Source organism: Mustela nivalis, assembly GCF_964662115.1.
Source record: "Mustela nivalis genome assembly, chromosome: 17".
Lineage (NCBI taxonomy): Eukaryota > Metazoa > Chordata > Mammalia > Carnivora > Mustelidae > Mustela > Mustela nivalis.
The window spans coordinates 13497328-13521191 of NC_139036.1; the positions used below are offsets into that span (position 1 = coordinate 13497328).

The window sequence follows — 23864 nt, forward strand, 5'->3', positions numbered from 1 at the left end:
GAGGACCCGCTATGCACTTGAGAGTTTTAGTCAGTTTCAGAGTAGGCTTCAGAGTAGCCACTACGGCTGTCACGGGCCAGCTCTTCCCTGGCGCTCACTCCCATGATGTGCAAACAGGCTGAACAGTGAGGTCCTTCTCCTCTATGTTACGAGGGAGGTAGATGGTGTATGTAGTAAATGAAGAGCCAACCCGTATGTCCTTATCCACATTCCAACCATGGGTCCCTGGAATGTTCAGGCTGTGCTGGGAACTGGGGACGACCACCAGATCTAACGCTGCACTCCTTGTCCTCCTGTTCCCAGGAATCTGAAGAGCCTCAAACACTAACCATAGGCTGGCTTTGGCCGTTTTAATTTCAGGGACAGCTGTTTAAAATACAAGCGCAAGAGGGTCAGAGTTAGGAGATGGCGCAAGATGCCACTAGGACATGCTAGGACATTTTTATTCCAAGTTGGGGAAACCATACAGAACAGCCACCATTTCCATTTTCAGCCTCAATAATAGGTAAAGTTTCATCCTAAACATCAGCTATGAAGTGGATTTACTCAACCTCAACCACGTATTTTTAAATAAATCAGGTGGAAGTAGGCACCCCTCAGGCACAGCTAACAAAGCGCCGCTCTTGCCGGGGCCGGCTGCAGCCTTAGAAACCCCCAGCCAGCCGGGCTTCGGAGTCTGACTCCCTAGAGCATCTGTGGGACCATGCGGGGGTTTCCTCTCCCTTTTGGCTGCTGTGTCCTTAGTAAACTCATCTGATGGGAGTGGGGCCTGGTCTACACGGCTTCCGGGGAGAGTTCACAGGGAAACTGGGGAATGGCTTTTAGGTACTAAAGTCAGCATCACTTGGGCTACATGGAAAGACAGAACAAACAGAAGCCCGTTTGTTGCGCTGGACGATGTCCTGTAGGACCCTGGAAATGGATACAGACAACGGCGTCTTCAAACCACAGCCTGCTCCCTTGAGTACTGCGGGGGACTCTGCCAAAACCATCAGTTTGTGATCCAGATCAGTCAAATGAGAGAAGCGGGTCAGGTGATGTCAAGATGTTTTCCGTCTTCAAGGCTGAAACACTCTTGAGGAGCTGGCTCAGGCTGGAATTCAAAGAAGGTACAGTGCTTTTGGCCCTTGAGGACTACAGCCCTTAACTGTTCATTTATTTCAGAGTCTTAGCCCAAAGCCAGCTCCACACTTATTCCTTCAGATGCACCCCTCAGCCCTGAGCAGGTGGCTGTCCTTCTGGGTTCTCATTCTATTGGCAGGGGCTAGCCAGGGAGCTTCGGGAGAAGTGTGTGCTCCCTCTTTCCCACCCGTACGACGAGTACCCAGGAAGGTGTCTACAAATGCAGCTGTGCCCAGGCAGGCCGCCGCCCCGGGTAGGTGCTGCTCCCCACCTCTCCCTCCCCAGCTCAGATGCACGACTAGGAGGTCTTGGACTTGCGCTCCTTTCTGGCCCTGGAGGCCATGAGGCTGAAGAAGAGCCCAGGAGCCAGAGTTCGCAGATAAATGGCCAAGGACGGCAATAGGTCGCCCAGGATCACATCTTTCTTCTTCTTCCCCACAGCAGCCAGGACATCTCGGGCCACCTCTGCAGGGCTTCGGCCCTGGGCCGTGCTCTTGTCCATGACTAAAATAAACAAAACAAAACAAAGACATGAACTATAAAGCAGAAGTTCCTCTCCCAAGGACTTGAGTGGACAATGACCAGTGTCAGCTAGGTTTGCTGAATTTCCCACCACGAAGCTCCCCCCACCATCTGCCAGGAGGCAGGTGGGGCGCCTCCATCCACGACTGTCCTGTACTCACAGAAGTGACGAAGCCGTCTGCAGTTCCATGTGTGTGAGCGGGGAGAGGCAGAGTGTGGGAGAGACGTGGAATGAGGTAAACGGGCCTCCTCAGTGCTTATGAACCGGTGGTCTGTGTCAAAGACCAAAGGCCAGCCAGGATGGGGTCCCAAAGCATGAGCCTTCACACACACTGATTCCACCTTGGGAATTGTCTATTGGAACCGACAACGAGGGCTAGTGTGGCCCTGAGTAGGTCTTGAGGGGCTTGGCTTGAGGTCTGCCAGGTGGGGGATGGGAGAAGACTATACTACCACCCCCCACAGTGAGAATGAAGTGACTCAGGAACAGATGTCACAGTTCCCCACGTCCTATGTTACCTGGACAAGGACCAGGAAGAAAGCCTTGGTTTGTTTGAGGTGGTAACAGAGAGGTGCAGGGTTTGTGAGGTGTGAGGCTGGTTAACACCAACTAATGTTCCTCCTTTCCTTATAATCTGACAATTTTGCCCACAAAATAGAACCAGCTGGCAGGTGGAGAGGAAAGGCCACCAGCACAGGCCATTTGCAACCATCAATGAGCCGTGTAAACTGCATGAGCTTCCTCCCCAGTATCTGCTCTCCCTGTGTTTCCGTTAACACAGAACAGGTTTCTGGTTGTTATTTACTTTTAAATGCCACAGAGGGAATTGTTAAAAAAAGATTCTCCCAAGTATAAGTAAGTATGAACCTCTCTGGCTTGGTGCTTCTTTTTTTCTTTTTCTTTTTTTTTTAAAGATTTTATTTATTTATTTGACAGAGAGAGAGAGATCACAGTAGGCAGACAGAGAGAGGGGGGAAAGCAGGCTCCCTGCTGAGCAGAGATCCCGATGTGGGGCTTGATCCCAGGAGCCTGAGATCATGACCTGAGCCGAAGGCAGAGGCTTAACTCACTGAGCCACCCAGGTGCCCCTGGCTTGGTGCTTCTGTTTGGCTACTACTGACTTGCTGAGAGAGCCACTATCCAGTCTGGTTCCAGTCTGGCCGGGGGTGGTACACAACCTGCAGGCCGCTGCTGAACACCAGAGCACAGGCCCAAGAGGGCACCTCCACAGAGGCAGGACACAGCAGGTCACTTCTCAAGAGGTGGGGCCATGCAAGCAAGAGGGAGCAGAGCTGACCCCCGCATCAACAGCACGGGTGGGTCGGTGGGCTGGGGAAGCCTTCGGAGCCTGCGTGCTGGGGCCAGGCTGTCCAGCCCACCAGTGCTGACTGCGTGTCAGCTCACCGTGTCTCCGGCTGAAGCAAGACGGGGACTGAAACCGGCGCACCCAGCCTCACCCCAGAAAGCTGCACTCTTTCCTTTGAGCACCCTGAGATCAGTCATTTCTCAAGCACACTGGGCAGGGAATCTTTTGGGTTGAGCAAGCCATACTTTCCATCAAGTTAATCCACTTTAGTTTTACTTTCGTTGACTTTAATTTGGAAGCTTGGGCTTCTAAGACCTTCAAAGGACTCAAAGTCCTGGCCACCAGGCACCCTGTTCCGACAGCTGCAACAGTGAGCTCAGGCTGCAGACGGCCCATGCTAGTGACCACTGAGCAGCGGTATGCATAACCAATACCCACACAGCAAGGTCTGGGGTTTTAAAAATTACATCCCAAATGGAAAAAAAGCAGCACATCTCACTGTGGCCAACCAACAGCTTTTCATGGAAGAAAATGAAAGTAGGGCCTCACCTCCATATGTGGACCCATCAGCAGTGACAGCATTGAGAGACAGGTTGGTGTGGATGTAGCCAGGGCTGATGACTGTCACCTCGATCTCATACTGCTCCATCTCGGCACGAAGACAGTCAAAGAAGGCCTGGGTTGCGTGTTTGGAAGCCGCATCTGCAAAGGTTCATGGCCAGACACGCAGGTGAGGGAGAGGGCGTGGAACAGGCCCACAGACTCATTCCCATTCATTCTCTTTTCCTTAAAAACTGATATTACAATTTTAGATTATAGTATTATAGCAGTGTACATTTCCTGAGTTAGGGAAGCACATTGTATTCTTGTTCTCAGCAAATACCCTGAACTGTGTAGAGTAAAGGAATGTCATGTCTCCAGCCTTCTTTCAAGAGGTCTAGGGAAAAAAATTGGAAATTTTATATACACATGTATGTGCATACACACACAACACACGCAAACTAGGACAAAGCAAATATGGTCAAATGTTAACAACTAGGGAATCCGTGTGAAGGGAACACAGGAGTTCTTTGTACTGTTCCTGACACTTTTCTTAAATCTGAAATCCTTTTTTTGTTTTTAAGATGTATTTATTTATTTTAAAGAGAGTGCGAGAGGGCAGAAGGCGAGGGAGAGAATTTCAAGCAGACTCCCCGCTGAGCACGGACTGAGGTCACAACCTGAGCAGAAAACACAAGTCAGACATTCAACCGACTGAGTCACCTAGGTGCCCTGAAATCTGCAATTATTCTAATGTTAAGAGTTAAAAGAATCAAAAAACAAAAAAAAAAAACCCTTAATGCCTAATAGGTAAAACATTCACACAGGACAGAGGACACGAAGTAAAAAGTGAAGGTCTTCCTTCCGTCCTCCAGTTCCATTCTCCAGAGGTCACCTGTGCTATTGGTGTCGCAGGACTTATCTTCTACATATCCTATATACATATATATGATTTGACACTTAAAGAATTTTTTTGAGCTCACATTGTCTACATTATTCCTGCAAGTAGCTCTCTTCATGCAGTGGTGCAGAGCGATCGGTCTCTGCGCCCCCCACGCAGGCCCGCCACCCTTCCACTGGTCCAGGACCACAGAAGCCACCCTGGCTTGCGTGGGTGGTTTCCAGGTTTTGTCACTGAAGCAGCGCTACCAGGGAGCGTCCCTGCAGGCAAAGGAGTGTGTGTCTGAAATCCATGCCCCACTTTCTTATGTATTTTGTTTGATGAGCTTCTGTGGAGTGGCTCTCTGTCAGGAAGAGCTACTGAGCTTGCTCCCTAGGAGCCACGGCTCCAAACATGCTGACAGCACTCTGCGTGGGGACACAGTGACCCGACAATGACATTCTTGGAAAACACACAGCATCTCCACTGAAAATAAGTTTCCTCCAATTCAGACTTCTAAACATTCTAGTGTTAGGAAAGGGGCAATCCATCAGCCAAGAAAACAGGGAAGAAGCAAGGAAGTGTCCCAGCGAGTCCCATGAGAAATTCCAGAGTTGGAACTCACTGCAGCACCTTCTGGGGGCCAGTAGCTTCGCTCTGGGCCAGGCTGCTGGGGGCTGGAAGTGTAGTTTGTGGGTAGGCAGGTAGAGAGAGCGTCTCCTATCAGCTGTGATCCCAGGGGTGCAGGCCAGGGCCTGAGGACAGACAAGAGTCATCCTGGGGGCCCCCCAAAATAGAAGGCTGCACCCTGATGCCAGGTCTCATGGAGTCTCAGGCTGTAGGTCCTCAGGCAGGCTGAGCAACCTACACTGTCACCATGGCCGGCAACAGGGAGCCCTGCCGAATTGCAGGGCACGGGGCTCAAAGTGCCACCTGGGTCATCTTCTTTGGTCCTCACAACAGCAGTGGGAGGCGGGGTGAGCTGCTCTCCCATTTCACAGATGAGAAGACTGTTGCTCACCAGGATTAACCAACATGCCCAGGTGCACTGCCATACTCAAGTCTGCTTGTTACCAAGTGCCCGGATCAGAGATAAATCAAAGTTAAGGTGGAAGTAATTTCGTACAAAGAGCACTTGTATAGCCTTCACCCTGATTTAACATTTCACCTCACTTGCTTTATCACTGGTGATTCTGTTTATTCCTGAACCGTTGAACTGCCTTCAATAGCTGTCCTGTGCGGTCAGAGCTGAAACAGAATGCCGGCAAACAGGGAAATCACCACCACAGGAACAAATATGGCCAGAGTGCTTCCCGATTCATAAAGGACTTTCCGTCTCCAGATGTCTCATTTCACCTTTACCGCTGCTCTGTGGAACGTGTGTGGGAGCCATCAGTCTCTTCGCAAGCAAGGAAACGGGGGTCAGAGGAGTTAAGCTACTCGCCCAAGGACATGCAACTAGAACCACGAGGCAGAGCAGGGGGGGTCCTATCTGGAGAGGAAGAGGAGGTCTTTGTGACAGTTCCAGATCAGCCACGCCGTGTCATCCAGCTGGATGTCGGCTACCGTCCTTCCAAAGTGCTGACCCAGCTCTGCTCTCTCTTCCCTCGCTGCCAATTCTGCAGCTGCCTTTGGGTGAGGCCGGCGCTTGGAGGCAGTGAAAGCAGAGGAGGCTGCCACAGGTCCGTCTAGCAGAGGGCGGAGCAAAGAACAGAGCTACTGGGGCAGTCTGGGAAATCGCCTTTAAAATCTGTCAACACAAGCCCAGGCTCCGTCTGCTTGCTGGCACAATATGATGGCAGCCAGATGGGAGAAATGAGATCTCAAACTTCTGGCGCAGTCACTCGCACACGGAGGTGAGAGTGGGAACTGGAAGTCAATGCGGCAGTTTCATTTTTTTGGTCCTACTTACTATTTCCACTTTTTGGAGACCCTTCCACGAGTAGCCAGAGGTGGAAATATTTAAGGATATCCTAGGTAGCACATCATTGCTACTGGTCAAGAACTGAAGGAAAAGCAATCTTCCTGTGTCCAGGAAAATGTCTAAATGACTCACGTCACATCTATTCAATGCACTACTACAGACCCACTTGAAAGGATCAAGTGAATTGCATATGTTGATGTGGAAAGTTGTATCAGCGAGTGGAATAAGCAAGGCACGAAAAGTATGTATACTGTAATTCCGCGTCTGAGTATTTGATCACAGGAGAGCAGCTGGGAGGCATCTGCTGCAGAGTGATCACGTGGACATGCTATGTGTCCACGGCAAAACCCAGTAATGGGCTAGTGGCCGACACATGCATGGCACGTACATGTGGGTGCACTCCAGCCCTGCACGCACGACCCTCGCAGACTGCCACAGCCTCCCAGTGGCCCTCCGAGGCTGGGACTGCTCCAGCCTCCTTTTACAGATAAAGACTGGGGTACAGAGAGGCGGGCACCTTTGCACAAGGTCACATAGAGCGGGTAAGGAGCAGAGCTGGAACCCAGACATTCCGCTCAGCAGAACACATTGTGACCAAGCCCCCCTCACACTCTGCGTTGAGTATTTCTTACATGTCTGAATTCTGCATACTAAATGTGCTATCTTTATAATCATGAGAAGACAATAAGGAAAAACAGTTGGGGGAAGGAGAAGAGAGTACTCACATGCTGATCGGAAAGGAATGCTGATTTTGCCCTGGATGCTGCTGATCGCCACAACATGGCCTTGTCGCCTTTTGATCATGGAGGGCAGGAGTGCTAAAGAAAGACAGCAGAGGTTTTAGCGGAGTACCCTTCTGGTCACTGCGGCTAACGGGGACAAGAGGCGACCTCACTTATCATATGCAGTCAGAGCCAGGGAGGTGAACAGGAAAAGCTTCTCACGGGGAGCGGCACACCGGTGGGAACTCTCAGGCCTCTGGCACCCAGCAGACAGCCATCGGGAAGGAGCAGGAAGGGGGCAAGGAGGCAGGCAGGCAGACACCTAGTCACTAGGAATGGTCGGCTCGGTCCCCCTCTCTAGGGAGAGCCTCTCTCCGTGAGTGGTATCTGTGACAAGGCACAAAAATGTCCCCAGTCTGCCTGGGCTTTCCAAACACCATGAAAAGGAAATGGATGTGATGCTGTACAAATAAGCTGTCCCTGAGGAGAACATCTTGATTTAAGGCTGAAAAGCAGATCAAGCAAATGCAAACAAAAGCCTGGAGAAAACAAACACCCAAGCTGTAATGACAACACCCATTCCGGGGTAAAATAGATGGAGTTAGGCAACATTTAGCTAAAAAGAAATCAAGTAAAGTAAAAAGAGTGCCAACATGCAGTGCTCTTTTCCCTTTGACTTCAGGACTGTTACCCTTCGTTAGAGCAATTGGGCCAAAGTAGTTTGTCTCCATGACTTTCTTATCCACGTCCGTGGTGGTGTCCACGATAGTGCCTCGGTAGCTGATGCCCGCATTGTTGATGAGCACGTCCACGTGGCCGAAGCACTGCAGGATCTCGGCTGTCGCGGCGACGATGGCCCCAGGGTCCGTGAGGTCAAAGGTCACTGTGTAAGGCTTGTGTGTCTGCACCTGGTCAAATGACAGAAACCTAATGCACCTTCAGAGTGACAGGCATGTGAGCCACATGTCCCTGCTTCTCAGAGCGCTGGAAGTGGCCTGGGCATGGCACGGCACGGGCTCTAGTACCTCTTCCTCCAAAGAAATGTGGCCTGGAGGTTCTTGCCTCTGGTACTCACATCTCACCTGGGCAACTTCTCCCCTGAACTGAAAATGACTACTAGAGCCAGGCTCCCCTCAATGCCTTGTGCCAGCACCGTGCTGTATATCATCACGACATTAAACAGTGCCCTTCCTGATGGGAGCCGTCCTTCTCAGACTGTCCTTTTTGTTCATTTGTTCATGAAACATTTTGTTATATATCTCCTATGTGCCAGGGACTGGGGACAGGGCAGAAAGCAAGACAAACACCGTTCCTGTCTTCCAGAAGCATCCTGTCTAGTGAGGAAGACAAATTCTGTAGCTGTGAAGCATATCATGAAGAAGTATAAGATGCCAGAGAAATGAATAACTGAGCCATCTAACTTAGAGGGCTTCCCAGTGGATGTGAGTTTAATAAGAGATTAAAAGGAGGGGTGGGGATGTGAAATCAGAGAAGACGGCAGAGTAGGAAGTGCCAAGAATCTCTTTCTACCTGGACGTTGTACTGGCAGAAACTCTCTGAAAATTCTGAACTCTGGAGTCTATCTGAATCCCTGCAGCTTCTAAAGCAGTGCCTGGTTGGCAAATTATAAATAATTTTGATCAATTCTAGCCATCGCCTTGGTGGTAGGTTTCCATCCTCCATCCCTACCATCCCTGTGGTAGGCAGCTGTAGGAAAGACAAGCCACACTTCTTGGGGCAGCAGGAGGGAGCAAAAGTAGGCAATAAAGACCTTGTCTTCTAAAAACCAGGTTTGTGTTCTGGTGGTGGATCACTGATGTGCGGCATGGAGGCAAGGTGCATTATTTTAATCACCACTGGCTAAAATGGTTTCCAGTAGATTTATAAGAGTTAACACATGTTGTTTTGATATTCAAAAATATAAATAAATCCCCAGAAAACATACCTGAGGAAGCCCAGACAATGGACTTATAAGACAAAGATTTTTAAAACAAATTGTCTTAAAAGATCCTCAAAGTGCTAAAGGAAGACACGGAGAAAGGCAGAAAATTCATGTATAAACAAAATGAGTATCATTAAAGAAATGCCATCAAATAAATTGAAATTATAAAAAAATTCTGGAGGGGCACCTGGGTGGCTCAGTGGGTTAAGCCTCTGCTGTTAGCTCAGGTCATGATCCCAGGGTCCTCGGATCAAGCCCCACATCAGGCTCTCTGCTCAGCAGGGAGCCTGTTTCTTCCTCTCTGTCTGCCTGCCTCTCTGCCTACTTATGATCTCTTTCTCTCCCTCCCCTTCTCTGTCAAATAAATAAATAAATAAATAAATCTTTAAAAAAAAAAAAATCTGAAGCTCAAAGTACAACTTCTGAAATGGAATATGCTGCTCTGCGCCCAGCAAAGTTCCATTCTTCATTTAGCTTTACTTCTTAGAAGTGTTCACTTTTCTGACCATCCACCATCTTTTAAACCTCTTTGTATTTTGTTTTTTTCTGGAGTCCAAAGTGCCGACTGATGCCCGTCCTCAGCTCAGCCCGCAGTGGATCCCGCCTCAGCCCCAAGCATTTGGTTCCCCAAACCACATTTGAGCAAGCGGAAGAGCAAATCAGTGGAACAGAAGAGTGGATGCCTGAAGTTACTGAGTCTGAGAACAAGAAAAAAGAATGAGGCAAAGCAAACAGAGCCTAGGGGCACCTGTGGGGACCCCCCATCGAGCGGATCAATAAACACACTGTGGGAATCTGAGAAGGAGAAGAGACAGAGAGAGGGGTGGAAAGAATATCTGAAGAAATAATTGCTGAAAACGTCTCAACTTTATGAAATACATGAATCTACACATCTAAGAAGCTTAACACCAAGTTGGATAAATTTAGATGCCCACATAAAGACATGTTGTAATAAAACTCTTAAAAGATAAGAGAGAGAGAGAATCCTGAAAATATCAAGAGAGAACTACTCTAACACAGTGGGGCACCTGGGTGGCTCAGTGGGTTAAAGCCTCTGCCTTCGGCTCAGGTCATGATCCTGGGGTCCTGGGATCGAGCTTCCCACCGGGCTCTCTGCTCAGCAGGAGCCTGCTTCCCTTCCTCTCTCTCTCTCTCTCTGCCTACTTGTGATCTCTGTCAAATAAATAAATAAAATCATTTTTTAAAAAAATCAACTAAGCACACAAGACAGTAATGCAGGAATTGAGGGTCCAAAAAAGCTATAAAGCATACAGAAAACAAATAGTTTACTATTTGTTTATAATTACTAGTATAATTATAATTTGTTTATAATTACTAGTAATTATTTTAAATATAAACAATTTAAACTTTCTCATCAGAACACCACTTGATAGCTAGAATTTTTTTAAATATTTTATTTATTTATTTGACAGAGAGAGAACACAAGTAGGCAGAGAGGCAGGCAGAGAGAGAGGAGGAAGCAGGCTCCCCCCTGAGCAGAGAGCCCGATGCGGGACTCGATCCCAGGACCCTGAGATCATGACCTGAGCCGAAGGCAGAGGCTTTAACCCACTGAGCCACCCAGGCACCCCAATAGCTAGAATTTTTTTAAAAAAAAATCCAACTATATGCTGTCTTTAAGAGACTCACTTTAGATCCAAAGATACAATTGGGTTGAAAGTGAAAGGATGACAAAAGGTTATTCCATGTAAATAATAACCAAAAGAGAGCTGGAGTGGCTGTATTAGTATCATACAAAATAGGCTTTAAATCAGAAAAGGTTATAAGAGACAAAAAAGGACATTACATGCAGGCATACCTCAGAGACACTGCAGGTTTGGCTTCACACCACCACAGTATAGCAAATATCTCATTTAAGCCAGCCAAACTAATTTTTGGTTTCCCAGTAGATAAAGAAGTTCTGTTTATACTACATTGTAGTCTATTAGCATGTAATAGCATTATGGTTAACAAAACAACATACATATCTTAATTTAAAAATATTAAAAAAATAAAAATAAAAATATTGCTAAAAAAGTGTGAACCATCCTCTGAACTTTCAGTGAGTTGTAGTCACTGATCACAGATTACCATAACAAGTTGATAATGAAAAAGTTTGAAATATTGTGAGAATGACCAAAATGTGACACAGAGACAGGACATAGAGATGTGAAGTGGGCAAATGCTGTTAGAAAAATGGCACTGATAGACTAGATCAATACACGCTTGTCACAAAACCTTCAATATGTAAAATACACCCCGTCGGCAAAGCACAATAAAGGGAAGGACAATAAAATAAGGTAAGCCCGTGATAATAGAAAGGCATTCATTAGAGAAAAAAAAAAGATAATAGTTATAAATATTTATTACCTAATAATAGACCCTCAAATATATGAAGCAAAAATCAACAGAACTGAAGGGAGAAACAAACAGTTCTATAATAATATTGTGGTATTTCAATACTCCATTTTAAAGAGACAGAACAAGCAATCAGAAGATCAATTACGAAATAGATGACCCGAATACTATAAACCAATAGGACTGAACAGATATATAGAACATCCCACCCAACAACAGCACCACACCCATTCTTCTCAACCACATACGAAACATTCTCCAGGACAGACCACATGTTAGGCCACAAAACAAATGTTAACAAATTGAAAAGGATAACATTTAAAGTGCCTTCTTCAACCACAGTGTGATAAAGCTAGAAATCAGTAACAGAAGGTAAACTGAAAAACCAGTGGAAATTAAACAACACACTCTTAAAGAAGCACTGACTCATAAAAGAAATAACAAGGGAAATTATAAACTATTTAGACACAAATGAAAATGAATACATAAAACACCCAAACTTACGGGATGCAGTGAAAGCAGTGGTAAGAGGGAAATTTGTACCTATAAGTGCCTATATTAAAAAAAAAAAAAGTTCTCAAATCAATAATACAACTTTACACCTTAGGGAACTAGAACAGAGTAAACTAACCCAAAAGCTAGCAGAGGAAGGAAATAAAGATTAGAGAGGAGATAAAATAGAGAGTAGAAATAAAGAAAATCATGAAATCAGGGCGCCTGGGTGGCTCAGTGGGTTAAGCCGCTGCCTTCGGCTCAGGTCATGATCTCAGGGTCCTGGGATCGAGTCCCGCATCGGGCTCTCTGCTCAGCAGGGAGCCTGCTTCCTCCTCTCTCTCTCTCTGCCTGCGTCTCTGCCTACTTGTGATCTCTCTCTGTCAAATAAATAAATAAAATCTTTAAAAAAAAAAAGAAAATCATGAAATCAGAAGTTGGTTCATTGCAAAGATCAACAAAATTGAGAAACCATGAGCTAGACAAAGAAAGAAAGGATGGAGTAGGTCCCTACCTAGGTAAAAGGTTATAGGGGCGCCTGGGTGGCTCAGTAATTAAGGGTCTGCCATAGGCTCAGGTCATGATCTCAGGCGCCTGGGATCACCACCACCCCACCACGCCCCCATCGCAATGGGCTCCCTGCTCAGTGGGAAGCCTGCTTCTCTCTCTCCCACTCCCCCTGCTTGTGTTCCCTCTCTTGCTGTGTCTCTCTCTGTCAAAAAAAATAAATAAATAACAATAAAATATTTAAAAAAATAGTTTAAAAAGGTTATAATACAATTGACAACTGTATGCCCATAAATGAGATAACCTAGAAGAACTGAACAGATTCCTCAAAATACACAAATTCCCTGACTCAAGAAGAAATTGAAAAATCTCAGCAGACACAGAGGAGGTAGAAAGACTGAAGCGATATCCTAAAACCTCCCGACAGAGAAATGTCAGGAACCAGATGGCTTCACTGGTGAATTTCACCAAACTTTGAAAAGGAATTAACATCAACACTTGTCATCCTCTTCCAAAAAACTGAAGAATGACAGAATACTTCTTAATTCAATTCTGTGAGGCCAGCATTACTCTGATACCAAGTCCAGATAAAGACAGCACAAGAAAATTACAGACCAGTATCCTTCATGAATACAGATGCTAAAATCCTCCACACAATACCAGCAACTCAAATCCAACAGTGTACTGGAAAGATGCTCACCATGAACAAGTGAGATTTATCCTAAGAATGCCGGCTCGTCCAATATAACAAAATCAACCAATATATCACGTTGACAGAACAAAGGAAAAAACTACATCATCATCATCTCAACTGATGCAAAAAAGAGATTTGAGAAATTCCAACACCCTTTAATGATAAAACCCCAGCAAACCAGGAATGGAGGGGAAAGTCCTCAACATGGTAAAGGAAATTTATGAAAAACCTACACCTAATGTATGTTCAATGGTATGAGACAAGAAGTGTTCCCCTATGACCAAGAACCAGACAAGGATGCCTGCTCTCACTGTAGCTATTCAACACAGTACTAGGTTCTAAGCAGAGCACTTATACAAGAACAAAAAATAAAAGGCACCCACATTGGACAGGAAAATGTACAAGTGCTCACAGATGACACGATCCTATACATAGGAGGTCCCGAAGAATCCAGAGAATGCTATTAGAGCTAACGTAAGCTCAGCAGAGTTGCAAGGTACCAGATCAACATACACACACCAGCTATATGTCCATACACCAGCAATGAGTAATCTGAAAAGGAAATTATGAAAGCAATCCATTTATAATGGCAACTAAAAGAATTAAATATATAGGAATAAATCAAACTGAAGAGGTCAACGATTTGTATGCTAAACACTACAAAACACTGCTGATACAAGTGAAAGAAAACCTAAATACATGGGAAGACGTCTCATGTTCATGGACTGGAAAACTTGACACTGTTAAGTAGTCAATACTACCCAAAGTGATCCAAGAGTCAATGCTATCCCTATCAAAATAAGTGCATGTTTTGGAGGAAATAGGAAAGAAAAAAATCCTAAAATCCACATGGAATCTCAAAGGTCTGTTTACAACCAAAACAACATTGGAAAAAAAAAGGAACATAGCTGGAAGAGCCACACTTTCTGATTTCAAATCTTACTGCAAAGCTATAGCAAACAGTGCGGGACTGGCATAAAGACAGACACAGACCAATGAAACAGGAAGGGCAGCTCCAAAATAAACCCTCATGTATGTGGCCAAATGACTGTGACAGGGGTGCCAAGACCATTCAAGGAGGAAAGAACAATCTTTTCAACAACTGGGACTAGGAAACCTGGATATATACATGCAAAAGCATGCAAGTGAAACCTCACCTCTGTATACAAAAATTAAATCAAATGGATCAGAGACCTAAATGTTGGGAGTTAAAATTACAGAATAAAACACGGGGGAAGGGGTGGCTGGGTGGCTCAGTGGGTTAAGCCTCTGCCTTCGGCTCAGGTCATGATCTCAGGGTCCTGAGATCGAGCCCTGCTCGGCCCGGAGCCTGCTTCCCTGCTGTCCTCTGCCTGTCTCTCTGCCTACTTGTGATCTCTCTCGGTCAAATAAATTAATAAAATCTTAAAGAAAAAAAACAACACGGGGGAAAATCTTCATAATGTTAGGTGTGGCAATGACCTCAAGGATGTGGCACCACAAGTACAGTCAACAAAAGAAAAAAATAAACTGGGCTTCATCAAAATTAAAAACTTTTTGGTGGCTCAGCTGGTTGAGCAACTGACTCTTGATTTTGGCTCAAGTCATGATCTCTGGGTTGTGAGGTTGAGTCCCCGCATCAGGCTCTGCACTCAGCACCGAGTCTGCTAGAGATTCTTTCTCTCCCTCTCCCTCTGCCGCTCTACCCGCTTGTGTGTGCGTGCTCTCTCTGTCTCTCAAATAAAGTCTTTAAAAAAAATAAAACTTCTCTGCATCAAAGGATATAGATTCACTGTCAAGGAAGTGAAAAAAAATCTGCTGAATGAGAAAAAATATTTGCAAATCACAGATCTGATAAGGATATATATTCTATATCCAGAATATATAGAGTACTAAACTCAACAACAAAAACAAACATAAGACAGGAGAAGGACTTGAAAAGACATTTCTCCCAAGAAGACATATAAATGGCCAGTGAGCACAGGAAGAGATGCTCAACCTCATCTGTAACTAGGGAAACACAAAACCATTTCATATCTCCTAGGATAGGTACAATTAAAAAACACACAGAAAAGAACCAAGCGTTGGCAAGAATGTGGAGAAAGCAAGACCCTTGTGCGTTGCTGGTGGGAATGTAAAACGGTGCAGCTGCTGTGGAAAACAGATGACAGTTCTTCAACAGGTTAAACATAAAACTACCCTATGACACACCCATTCCAGTTCTAGGTGTATGTTCACAAAAACTGAAACCGGGGACTCAAACATAATATGTACAACTATGTTCACTGCAGCATTATTCACGATAGCCAAAAGGTGAAAACTCCAGTGTACATCAACAAAGTCACAGGTAAACAAAATGTGGTATATATGTACACTGGAATAATACTCCGCCATCAAATGGCATGAAAGTTTGATTCATGCTACAATACGGATGAACCTGAAGATACAACGTTCAGTGAAATAGCCAGACATAGGACAAATATTGCATTTTCCACTTATACAAGGAATCTAGAATAGGCAAATACATAGAAAGAAAGTAGAACAGAGGTTTCTAAGCACTAGAGAGACAGGAGAAAGACTGAGTTATTGTTAACAGGTATAGAGTTTTTGTTGGGGATGATAAACACAGAAAGTGGTGAGAGTTATACACACCCTGAATGTGTTTAATGCCACGGAGTTGTATACCTATAAATGGATAAAATGATTAGCACTTTGTCATGTACATTTTATTTATATGTGTATCTTTATATGTATGTAAGTACTATGTCACATATATTTTTTCACAATTAAAATTTTAGAAGTCATGGCCAACCTCCCCCCCACTTCCCCACCATACAGAGATGACTAGATATTAGCCAGGAAAGGGGGGAGCAGAAGCATTCATGGAGAGAACTGCCTAAATCAGTGCCAGTAAGTGGCAGAGCTGGGATCTGAAGCCTGCAACAGTCCTGCCTCCTCCAGCAATGGAGACCTGCTGCCTTCGCTGGTCCAGAGCAAGCACATGGAATGTGCGGTGGCCCAGGAATGGCCGCCATCTCCTTAGACACCTGCAGACAATGCACCGCACCCCTGGTCCACGGAAAACACACCCTTGGGCTCACCTTGGTGGCCAGAGAAGCAGAAAGTTCTTTGGTGAGCTCCTCCAGGGCCTCCTGGTTTCGGCCGCAGAGCACCAGCTTAGCACCCGCAGCATAGAAGACTCTGGCACATTCTAAGGAAAGGAGAAAGAACCTTGACAGCTGAAGAAATTCAATGCCTTTCTTCCCCAGTGCAGATCAATCCAAACTCACTCCAAGTCTCAAAGTATGAATTTGTTTCTTCACGCACTACACACGTTTATTGGCCCCTGCTGTGGACCAGGCGTAGAGCTGGGAGTTAAGACCCCAGTGACAAATGAGGCCCACTGCTGCCCCAGGAGAGCTCACATCAGGCATATGGCAGACACCAAGGCAGGAGGAAGGCCGGAACTGGTGGACAGATCTGTTAGGTACCATGCTCAGAACTTTCCACAATGATCTTTAGCTCCGAACAACCCTGCGGGCATTACCCCCTTTCTCACAACTGAGAACGCTCAGGTCATGCAATGTGCTCAGTGATCGGGCAATGCCAGCCATTGTGAGGCCGTGGTGTGCCGAGGCCTGCATTCTGGCACAACCTAGGCTGTTTCCCAAGTCACTTCAGTGCACCAGGTACAGATCTACAGAGCGTGCTTCCATGGTTTGTACAAGCACAGGGGCACGGGACTCTGTTGCGAAGGGATGGGGCGTGTGAGCGGCTGTTTCTCTGGAAAGTGCTCAAGGCTAAAGAAGAAGCGTTTGCAAAGCACCCAAGGGGCCACACGCAGATACAACTGGGACAGAAAGTGGAGCGTCTGACAGTCTTGCCAGGCTGGGAAATGACAAAGGTGAACAACTGCAGCACATGGAGCGCCTACAACAGCAAAGGCCCAGTAAGGGAGGCTGCAGTTTGAAAGGCTCCCTCCCACCGGGTGAGAGGACTGGTGGAGATCAGGCTCTGCTGAACCCACTGCAACATTCCAGGTGACATCAGTTGAGACCGGGGTACCTCTATTAGCCATTAGCTCTTGGTGGCAAGAAAAGAGACCCAAATCCCACCGGGGCAAAGCAAAAAGAGATTGATTAGGAGGATGCTGGGATAGCTCCAGAATTAAGAGAAAAGACCTGAGGGGCCAAGGCTTGGGAGGGACAGGAGTAGCGGCCGCCCAGGGCCACTGGTGGCAGGAACCACACTCTCTCAGTGCTGGCAGGGCCTTTTCTCCACTTTGCCTCCCTGGCCTGGCTTCCCTCCAAGATGAGAACGGGGCTCCATGCAGGCCACTCTGAGTCACACCAACACAGCACCCCCGCCAGACAGCACAGGGGTCTCTGACTTAGGCAAGCTCTGCTGCTGAAATCCCACGAAGCGTGGGGCAGCATCTCGAGGACAAGGCCAGCAAGGCTCACAGGCAAATCCCGAGGCCCAGGGGGAAGGGCAGGGAGAGGAAACCTCCAGAATCTGGGTTAACCTGTAGGGGAGAGGGAGAGTGAAGGCCTCTTGCTTCTTGCTTGCTCTGAGCCCAGACATGGCCTGACTGAATGTTTGGGGCCCTGAAAACATACAGCTCGTGAAAAGCAGTGCAGCCCAATGGTCAAGGGACTGGACTGGACCTCGACTGCCCACGTCCAACGCCAATCTTGGTCACTTCCTGGTTCTATGATCTTGGTAAGTTATAACCTCTGTGTTTCTCACTTTCCTCTTCTACAAAGTACAGGTAAAAACAGCACTGGGACTGCATGAGAGGAAGTGGACATACATATTTTTCTCTATAATACAGTAGAGGAAAAGCACTATAGAAAAAAAGCAGCACAGGGGCGCCTGGGTGGCTCAGTGGGTTAAAGCCTCTGCCTTCGGCTCAGGTCATGATCCCAGGGTCCTGGGATTGAGCCCCGCATCGGGCTCTCTGCTCCGTGGAGAGCCTGCTTCCTCCTGTCTCTCTGCCTGCCTCTCTGCCTACTTGTCATCTCTGTCTATCAAATAAATAAATAAAACCTTTAAAAAAAAAAAAAGAAAAGAAAAAAGCAGCACAAAAGTGTTCATTGTTTTCACATTTCTAAGCTGCCTTTTTAAAACATTCTAAAAACTGACTATCAGTGAAAACTGAAACCCAAGGGTTTAAAGAAGCACTGCCAGGGTGCCTGGGTGGCGCAGTGGGTTAGGCCGCTGCCTTCGGCTCAGGTCATGATCTCAGAGTCCAAGGATCGAGCCCCACATCGGGCTCTATGCTCAGCAGGGAGCCTGCTTCCTCCTCTCTCTCTGCCTGCTTGTCAACTCTCTCTGTCAAATAAATAAATAAAATCTTTAAAAATAAAAAATAAAAAAAAAAAGCAGCACTGCCTGTCCATGCCTGCGGGCTGGTCTCCCTCAAACACCCATGGACAGGTCTGCTCGGACCCCTCCCAGGCAGCTGACCAAGGAGCCAATGCACCACCCACCGTGTCCTGGGTCGAATCTGAGAGGCCCAGGCAGTCTTGTGGTGTCTGGTACCCCGACTCAGAGAAAGGACAGGCCTGCGCTGGGAGCTGTGCGGCAAGCGGTTGAGGGATCAAGCCTGTCACCTCCTGGCTAGGAGCAGAGGACCTTGTTGTATGATCCAGGCAGGGTGTACTGCTCTGACAGCCCTTTCCCCACAAAAGAGCCAAAAGCTTGAAGGGTTCAAAACAGGAGGGGAGAGCAAACTCCAGTATCCTTCAGGAAAACAGAGAGAAAGTTCTCTGACGTCTGGATTGTCTCATGGTGCAAAGCCCTCTCTCTTCACTCTACGGCTCCTCCTTTAGCTCCTCTTAAGCTTTCACGTACCATCTCCAGACCAGCACCTCCGGGCTGGTCTCTAGATGGAGTTTTCTGGAAGGAAGTGCTAAGCAGACTAAATCAAGACCTTTTCAAGTGTGGTGAATCACCTTCCTTGAAGATGTGGCTGATTTGTTCTCCGGCTCATCCTGACAAAGGGCACAAACCCAGACAGAGCCGCAGCCCCCACTCAACCTGTCCCTGGATGGTCCGGTTGTTGAAGTCTCAGCCTCTGCACGGCCCGTCTGGCTGTGCTTCCTCAGCAGGGCATTCCTCGCAGGGATGGGGGCAGCGGCTGCGCTCAAAGCCAGACACCAGCATTCCTGAGGCCAGAGCTGCTCATGGGTTTACTAAATCATTCCCAAAGAAGAGGAGTCTCAGGCATGGTTGGCTTCCTCACCCCCTTTCATCCTGACGTGGCTGACACAACGGACGTTTTGTGAGGTGTCACCAGAGTGCAGACACGCACAACCAAAGGTGGGGGGAGGCACTCTCACATCTAAATGGCTTCTGGAAAACAGTCACGTACATGCTACTTAAGCTCTGCTTCCTAGCACGGCCAAACACGGAGGAAATTAAAGTCCGTGTAGGGAGTGACAGAAATGAAAACAACAGATTGCAGGGATTCCATGTTCCTTTCTTGAAAAAGCTGACACAGGGAGGCAGGAGGGTCAAGGGAAAAAGGAAAACAGTCCCAAAGTACCATTTATCTAGCGCCGGCACTCCTGCCCTGTTCAATCAAGAGAGTTATTCACGACCTCAGGGCTTAAGCTGGCTACAGTGGGTATCCAGAACATTCTGTTCCTCTAGTCAATGGTCTTACTGTTTTATAAGAATAAGCTCATGTAGCTTAAATATACAAAATAGAAGACAAAACAGGAGAAACACAGAAAGCTGTCTGAAGACTTATCAGAGAATCCAGGCTTTCAGAGTGGCTGACAGGGCAGGCAGAGCCGAGCCACTGAGGGCAACTCTGTCTTCCTCCTCCGAAAGCTGAGGTGCAGTAGCGCCTCCTTGGTGGTCCCCCACAGCGGCATTTGTCCTTGACCCGGCTGGTGAGGAATCTGTTCCTATTTTATCTGGCTGGAGGGGAAAGCGGTCCATGGGCTCTTGTCCTTCAGATGTGAAATGCGGCAGCATATAAACAGACTGATTTGGAATCTGGGAAATGGCTGACATAATATATGATAGAAATACACACACACACACACACACACACACACACAGGTTTTGTTTTTCTTTCAATTGTATTGTCTATTCCTTTCAGTCTTGGTTTCCAGAAGAGGAAGTGTGGAATGACCAAGAGGACACTGTCTTTCTCCAGCATTCACATACAGGAGCACCTTAAGTCACCATCCCAGCCAGCTCTCAAATACTCTTCAAGGACTTAAAAAAAAAAAAAAAAAAAAAAGCTTCTCTGAGATCAAGAGAAGTGGCTGCTGACTACCCTATATATAGTAGCTGAGTAAGGTCAGAGGACTGACCGTGGCAAAAGGCCTGGAGGCAGCTGTCCCTATGCGGGTCTGGGTATCTAATGACAGGCCCAGGGTTCACCCGCAGAGATCTCACCAAAAACATCAGAGTGGTGTACAAATGAATCCATGCTTTCCCAGGCTCCCCTGTGACCGCTAGCCACTTCCTCTGCAGACAAGGCCCCATCTACTCCATTATGTGTCTGCAACACCCAAGCGCTTCCCAGCCCGGCATGACCATGCTGCTCGCTGCCCTGGGCATGTGCGCAATGCCCTACTTGCCGGCCCATGCTTTCCTTTCCCTGGCCATCGCCCCTGCAGGAGAGATAAGACTGAGTCCTGACGTCAGACTGGGGTTTGAATCTAGAATTCCTAGGGCAAGTCTCTGCATCCTCTGTGAGCATTTGGTGAGCTAAAGTGCAAACCGGCACATCCCTCTAATCCACCTACCGGGCCTGGGTGGGAACACCCATTACTGAAATGTCAATGCCCTGAGGTAAGCCCTGGCCACTCTCCACCAGACTGTGAACTCCCTGAGGAAAGGGATCCTGTCTTTCCTTGGTTTGTCCCAGCACCTGGTCCAAGCCTCCCAAATGGGAGATGCTCGATCTGTGTTGTGCTGCCCCCAACCAAAGGATGCAGCAGGGATAGGTTTGCCACAGTTCTGGGTGCCTCGCAGCCTTCTCCTGGGGCACCGAGCGCCGGCGTGGACGATGTGCTGGTGTGGGTGGTATGTGTGCAGATGCTGAGGAGGAGGAAGCAACACACGACATGCCTGCATTTGCTGCTTGCACTCGGCCAGAGGCAGTGCACGTGTGTGGAAGGGAAATGACGGCAGCTCTACAGACTCATCGGTATGAGGCCACGGGTGGTGAGTGACGCTGGGCCTGTGTCCCAGCATAAAACCCCTGGGACCCAGAGCCTCAATGTGTTCACCAAATCAGATGGAACTCACATGAAAAACCGAGTATCTGAAGTATCACTTATTCTGTTCCCAACCCCACCAAGGCCACACTCAGGGTGCAGCTGCAGGCACAGCCCCAGGGGAAGGGGACACAAAGGCCATGAATCGGGCATGCTTGCTGAATCCAGGAAACCGCATGCTTTGTTTGGCTCTCACAGAGGTAAAAATGTTTTCTAAGTTAGTTGATGTATTTGACAATTGGGCGTCTTCACATAAAACCCCCAATTTCCACAACTAGCTGGAGTGGACTGAGGGGGCCCCCTTAGAGGAGAAACAGTGTCTCCAGTTTGCCAGTCTTCCTCGTGGCTTTCTCCTCCCAACACCGATGAGGATGAAAGCCAGGGGCCATTTCTCATCACAATTAGGCTCTCGCCTTTTCCAAGCGGACCAGGGACGGTGACATGCTCTTGTTCCCAAGTCACCTAGCCCGCTTCCTTTATTTACATGCGTGCAGTGGAGGAGCTGCTCCTCTTGTGTGCATCAAGTTCCCTGCCTCCCCCCACCCCCGTCCCCCCGACAGCATTGCCCCCAGGACCCACCTCGCCCCAGGCCCGAGGTAGCGCCAGTAATGACCACCACAGCGTTCCGGAGGTAGGCCTTCATGCGCACCCGCTGCAGCAGCTTGAAGAGGCCGAAGACTCCCACACAGCCAAACAGCAGGGGCAGGATGGCCGTAGATGTAATGAAGTCCATGATCTTCACCTTGAGCAGACTCTTCCTAAAGGAACCCAAACCAAATGCATTTGTGACATAACAAGTAAACTCAAGGGACTTGCCAGCTCCTGCCCCACTAGACTGATAAAGAGCCCAGATCTCTCTCATGGTGACTTTAGCTCTGAGCCCAGCAACTATCTTGCTGAGGCCCTTGGCTTGGTGGAATATGCATTCTCTCCCTCTGACCGACATGAGCAGACAGCAAAGCCACTGACCTCGTGAAGCCGCTCAGAGGCACACAGCGACCCCAGAACAAGCTGAAAGAGTCATTCAGCGCAGGACCCAGTTACCCATGAGTTTGACAGGAGGCTCTGGCATATCCACACTCTCCTGATTCTCCTTCAGGAACCTACTGAGGGGGACTGAAGTATGCCCATTATCATTCTCAACCCATATATGTGGAATTAAAAAACATTTTTTAAAAAAAGGAAAAAGAACACCATACCAATCCTTCTACTCCTCCCTAAGCAAATGGATGTTTCTGGGTGGGGTGTGCCCTGGACTATGTCTGCGATGGCCCATAAATATCCTCCTGGCCACAGGCCTCACAGACACCCAGAGGGAATTCTGTGCAGCGGGGAGCTGCCCTCTGCCCCAGATTCAGGCTGGGAGGTGGGGTCCCCTGCCATGCGCTGTGCCGTGTTCTCACTTAGCATTCACTGGGGAGCCACAGTCAGCCAGGTGAAGTCAGGGCACAGGAACATCTGTGCAACAGCCGCAGTCAATTCCTAGGATCCGTCCCTTCCACGGCTGCCCAAATCTCCTGATTCTTCCAAGCTTCCCTGATTCCTTGTCACTCACCCATGCCCCCATGCCCGAAGCAAGCTAGGAGAGGAGGGAGACCCAGGATGAAAGGAAGGTCAAGGATGAGCCAGTGATGAACAACACCATGTCTGCCACTTTGGAAGAAATGCCCTGTAAGGCTATTTGACAAGTGGGCTGAGTCTATTACACAAAAGGCCCACCATCCACAGTCCTCCTCCAGGACTAGGATATTAGAAGCACAGTAATCCTGTTCAGGAAGGAAGAGGCTGGAAACCAAGGGTAGAGCTGCAAACCAGCCTCAAGTTTTCAATTCCTCATCAAATTGGGAGTAACGATGTAAAACCCTCAGTCACCTGCTGAATGTCCCATGTCCTCAACTCCATATATTCAAAAAAAAATTTCTGCTTCCATTCCCAAGACAACATCAACTCTGTGGGTGCCATGGAGCCAGGAACCCACTGAAGCCCAACACAGATCCGTTTACATGCTGAGCTGCTTTGATCATGAACCTCAGCATCGGGTGAGCTGTCCTGATCTAGTTTAAACTGCTTGACTGCAAAAGGGTTCTGCTCGCATTTGAACTGCCAACTCAACAAGTTCAGTATTCAGTTTGGTTTTTCATCTGCCTTTCTAAATATATCCAATTTCTTGATCACCATAAATAATTAACGTTCTTACACAAACATCTGTAAAAATGACTGCTTCCCATCAAGCTCCACTTAATCCACTTCTGAAAAGTCCCCAGCGACTATCTGCTAAGTGGTTACATTTCCTTCTCACCCTCCATTGTGCCAAGCCTGCATCGGATGAACCAGCAATTAAAGTGGCCTATCAAGTGCCAAGCTCTTTACTGGGTACCACTGGCGCCACCCCCTGCCCACAGCAGGAAGCTGAGGCCAAGTCCCAGGGGAAATGCTGGAGCCCAGGGACCCTTTGTCTGGCACCTGGAGGGACTGAGAACCGTGTAGAGCATGGACTGGCACCTCTGCAAGTTCTGTGGGTCTGCAGGGACTGCCTGGGGGCCTTCACAGGGCAGCCCCTGAAGACCACAGGGTGCAGGAGTACTTCCCGGGGGGGAGGGGTGAATTCTGGGGGGCAGGAATGATTACCAGT

At 47.7% G+C, this 23864-nt stretch overlaps 1 protein-coding gene across 1 annotated transcript in view; it reads right to left on the reverse strand.

The window, feature by feature from the left end:
* Nucleotides 1–429: 429 nt before the first annotated feature.
* The window catches only part of DHRS7B (dehydrogenase/reductase 7B), a 59193-nt gene continuing 35758 nt past the window's right edge, over nt 430–23864 (reverse strand). The window contains exons 2-7 of the mRNA XM_082706837.1: nt 21812–21990; nt 16091–16200; nt 7709–7925; nt 7021–7113; nt 3501–3653; nt 430–1626 (exon numbers count right to left, since the gene is read on the reverse strand). Coding sequence (XP_082562963.1) covers nt 1421–1626; nt 3501–3653; nt 7021–7113; nt 7709–7925; nt 16091–16200; nt 21812–21990 — 958 coding nt within the window. The 3' untranslated portion in view covers nt 430–1420. The remainder of the gene's footprint in view (nt 1627–3500; nt 3654–7020; nt 7114–7708; nt 7926–16090; nt 16201–21811; nt 21991–23864) is intronic.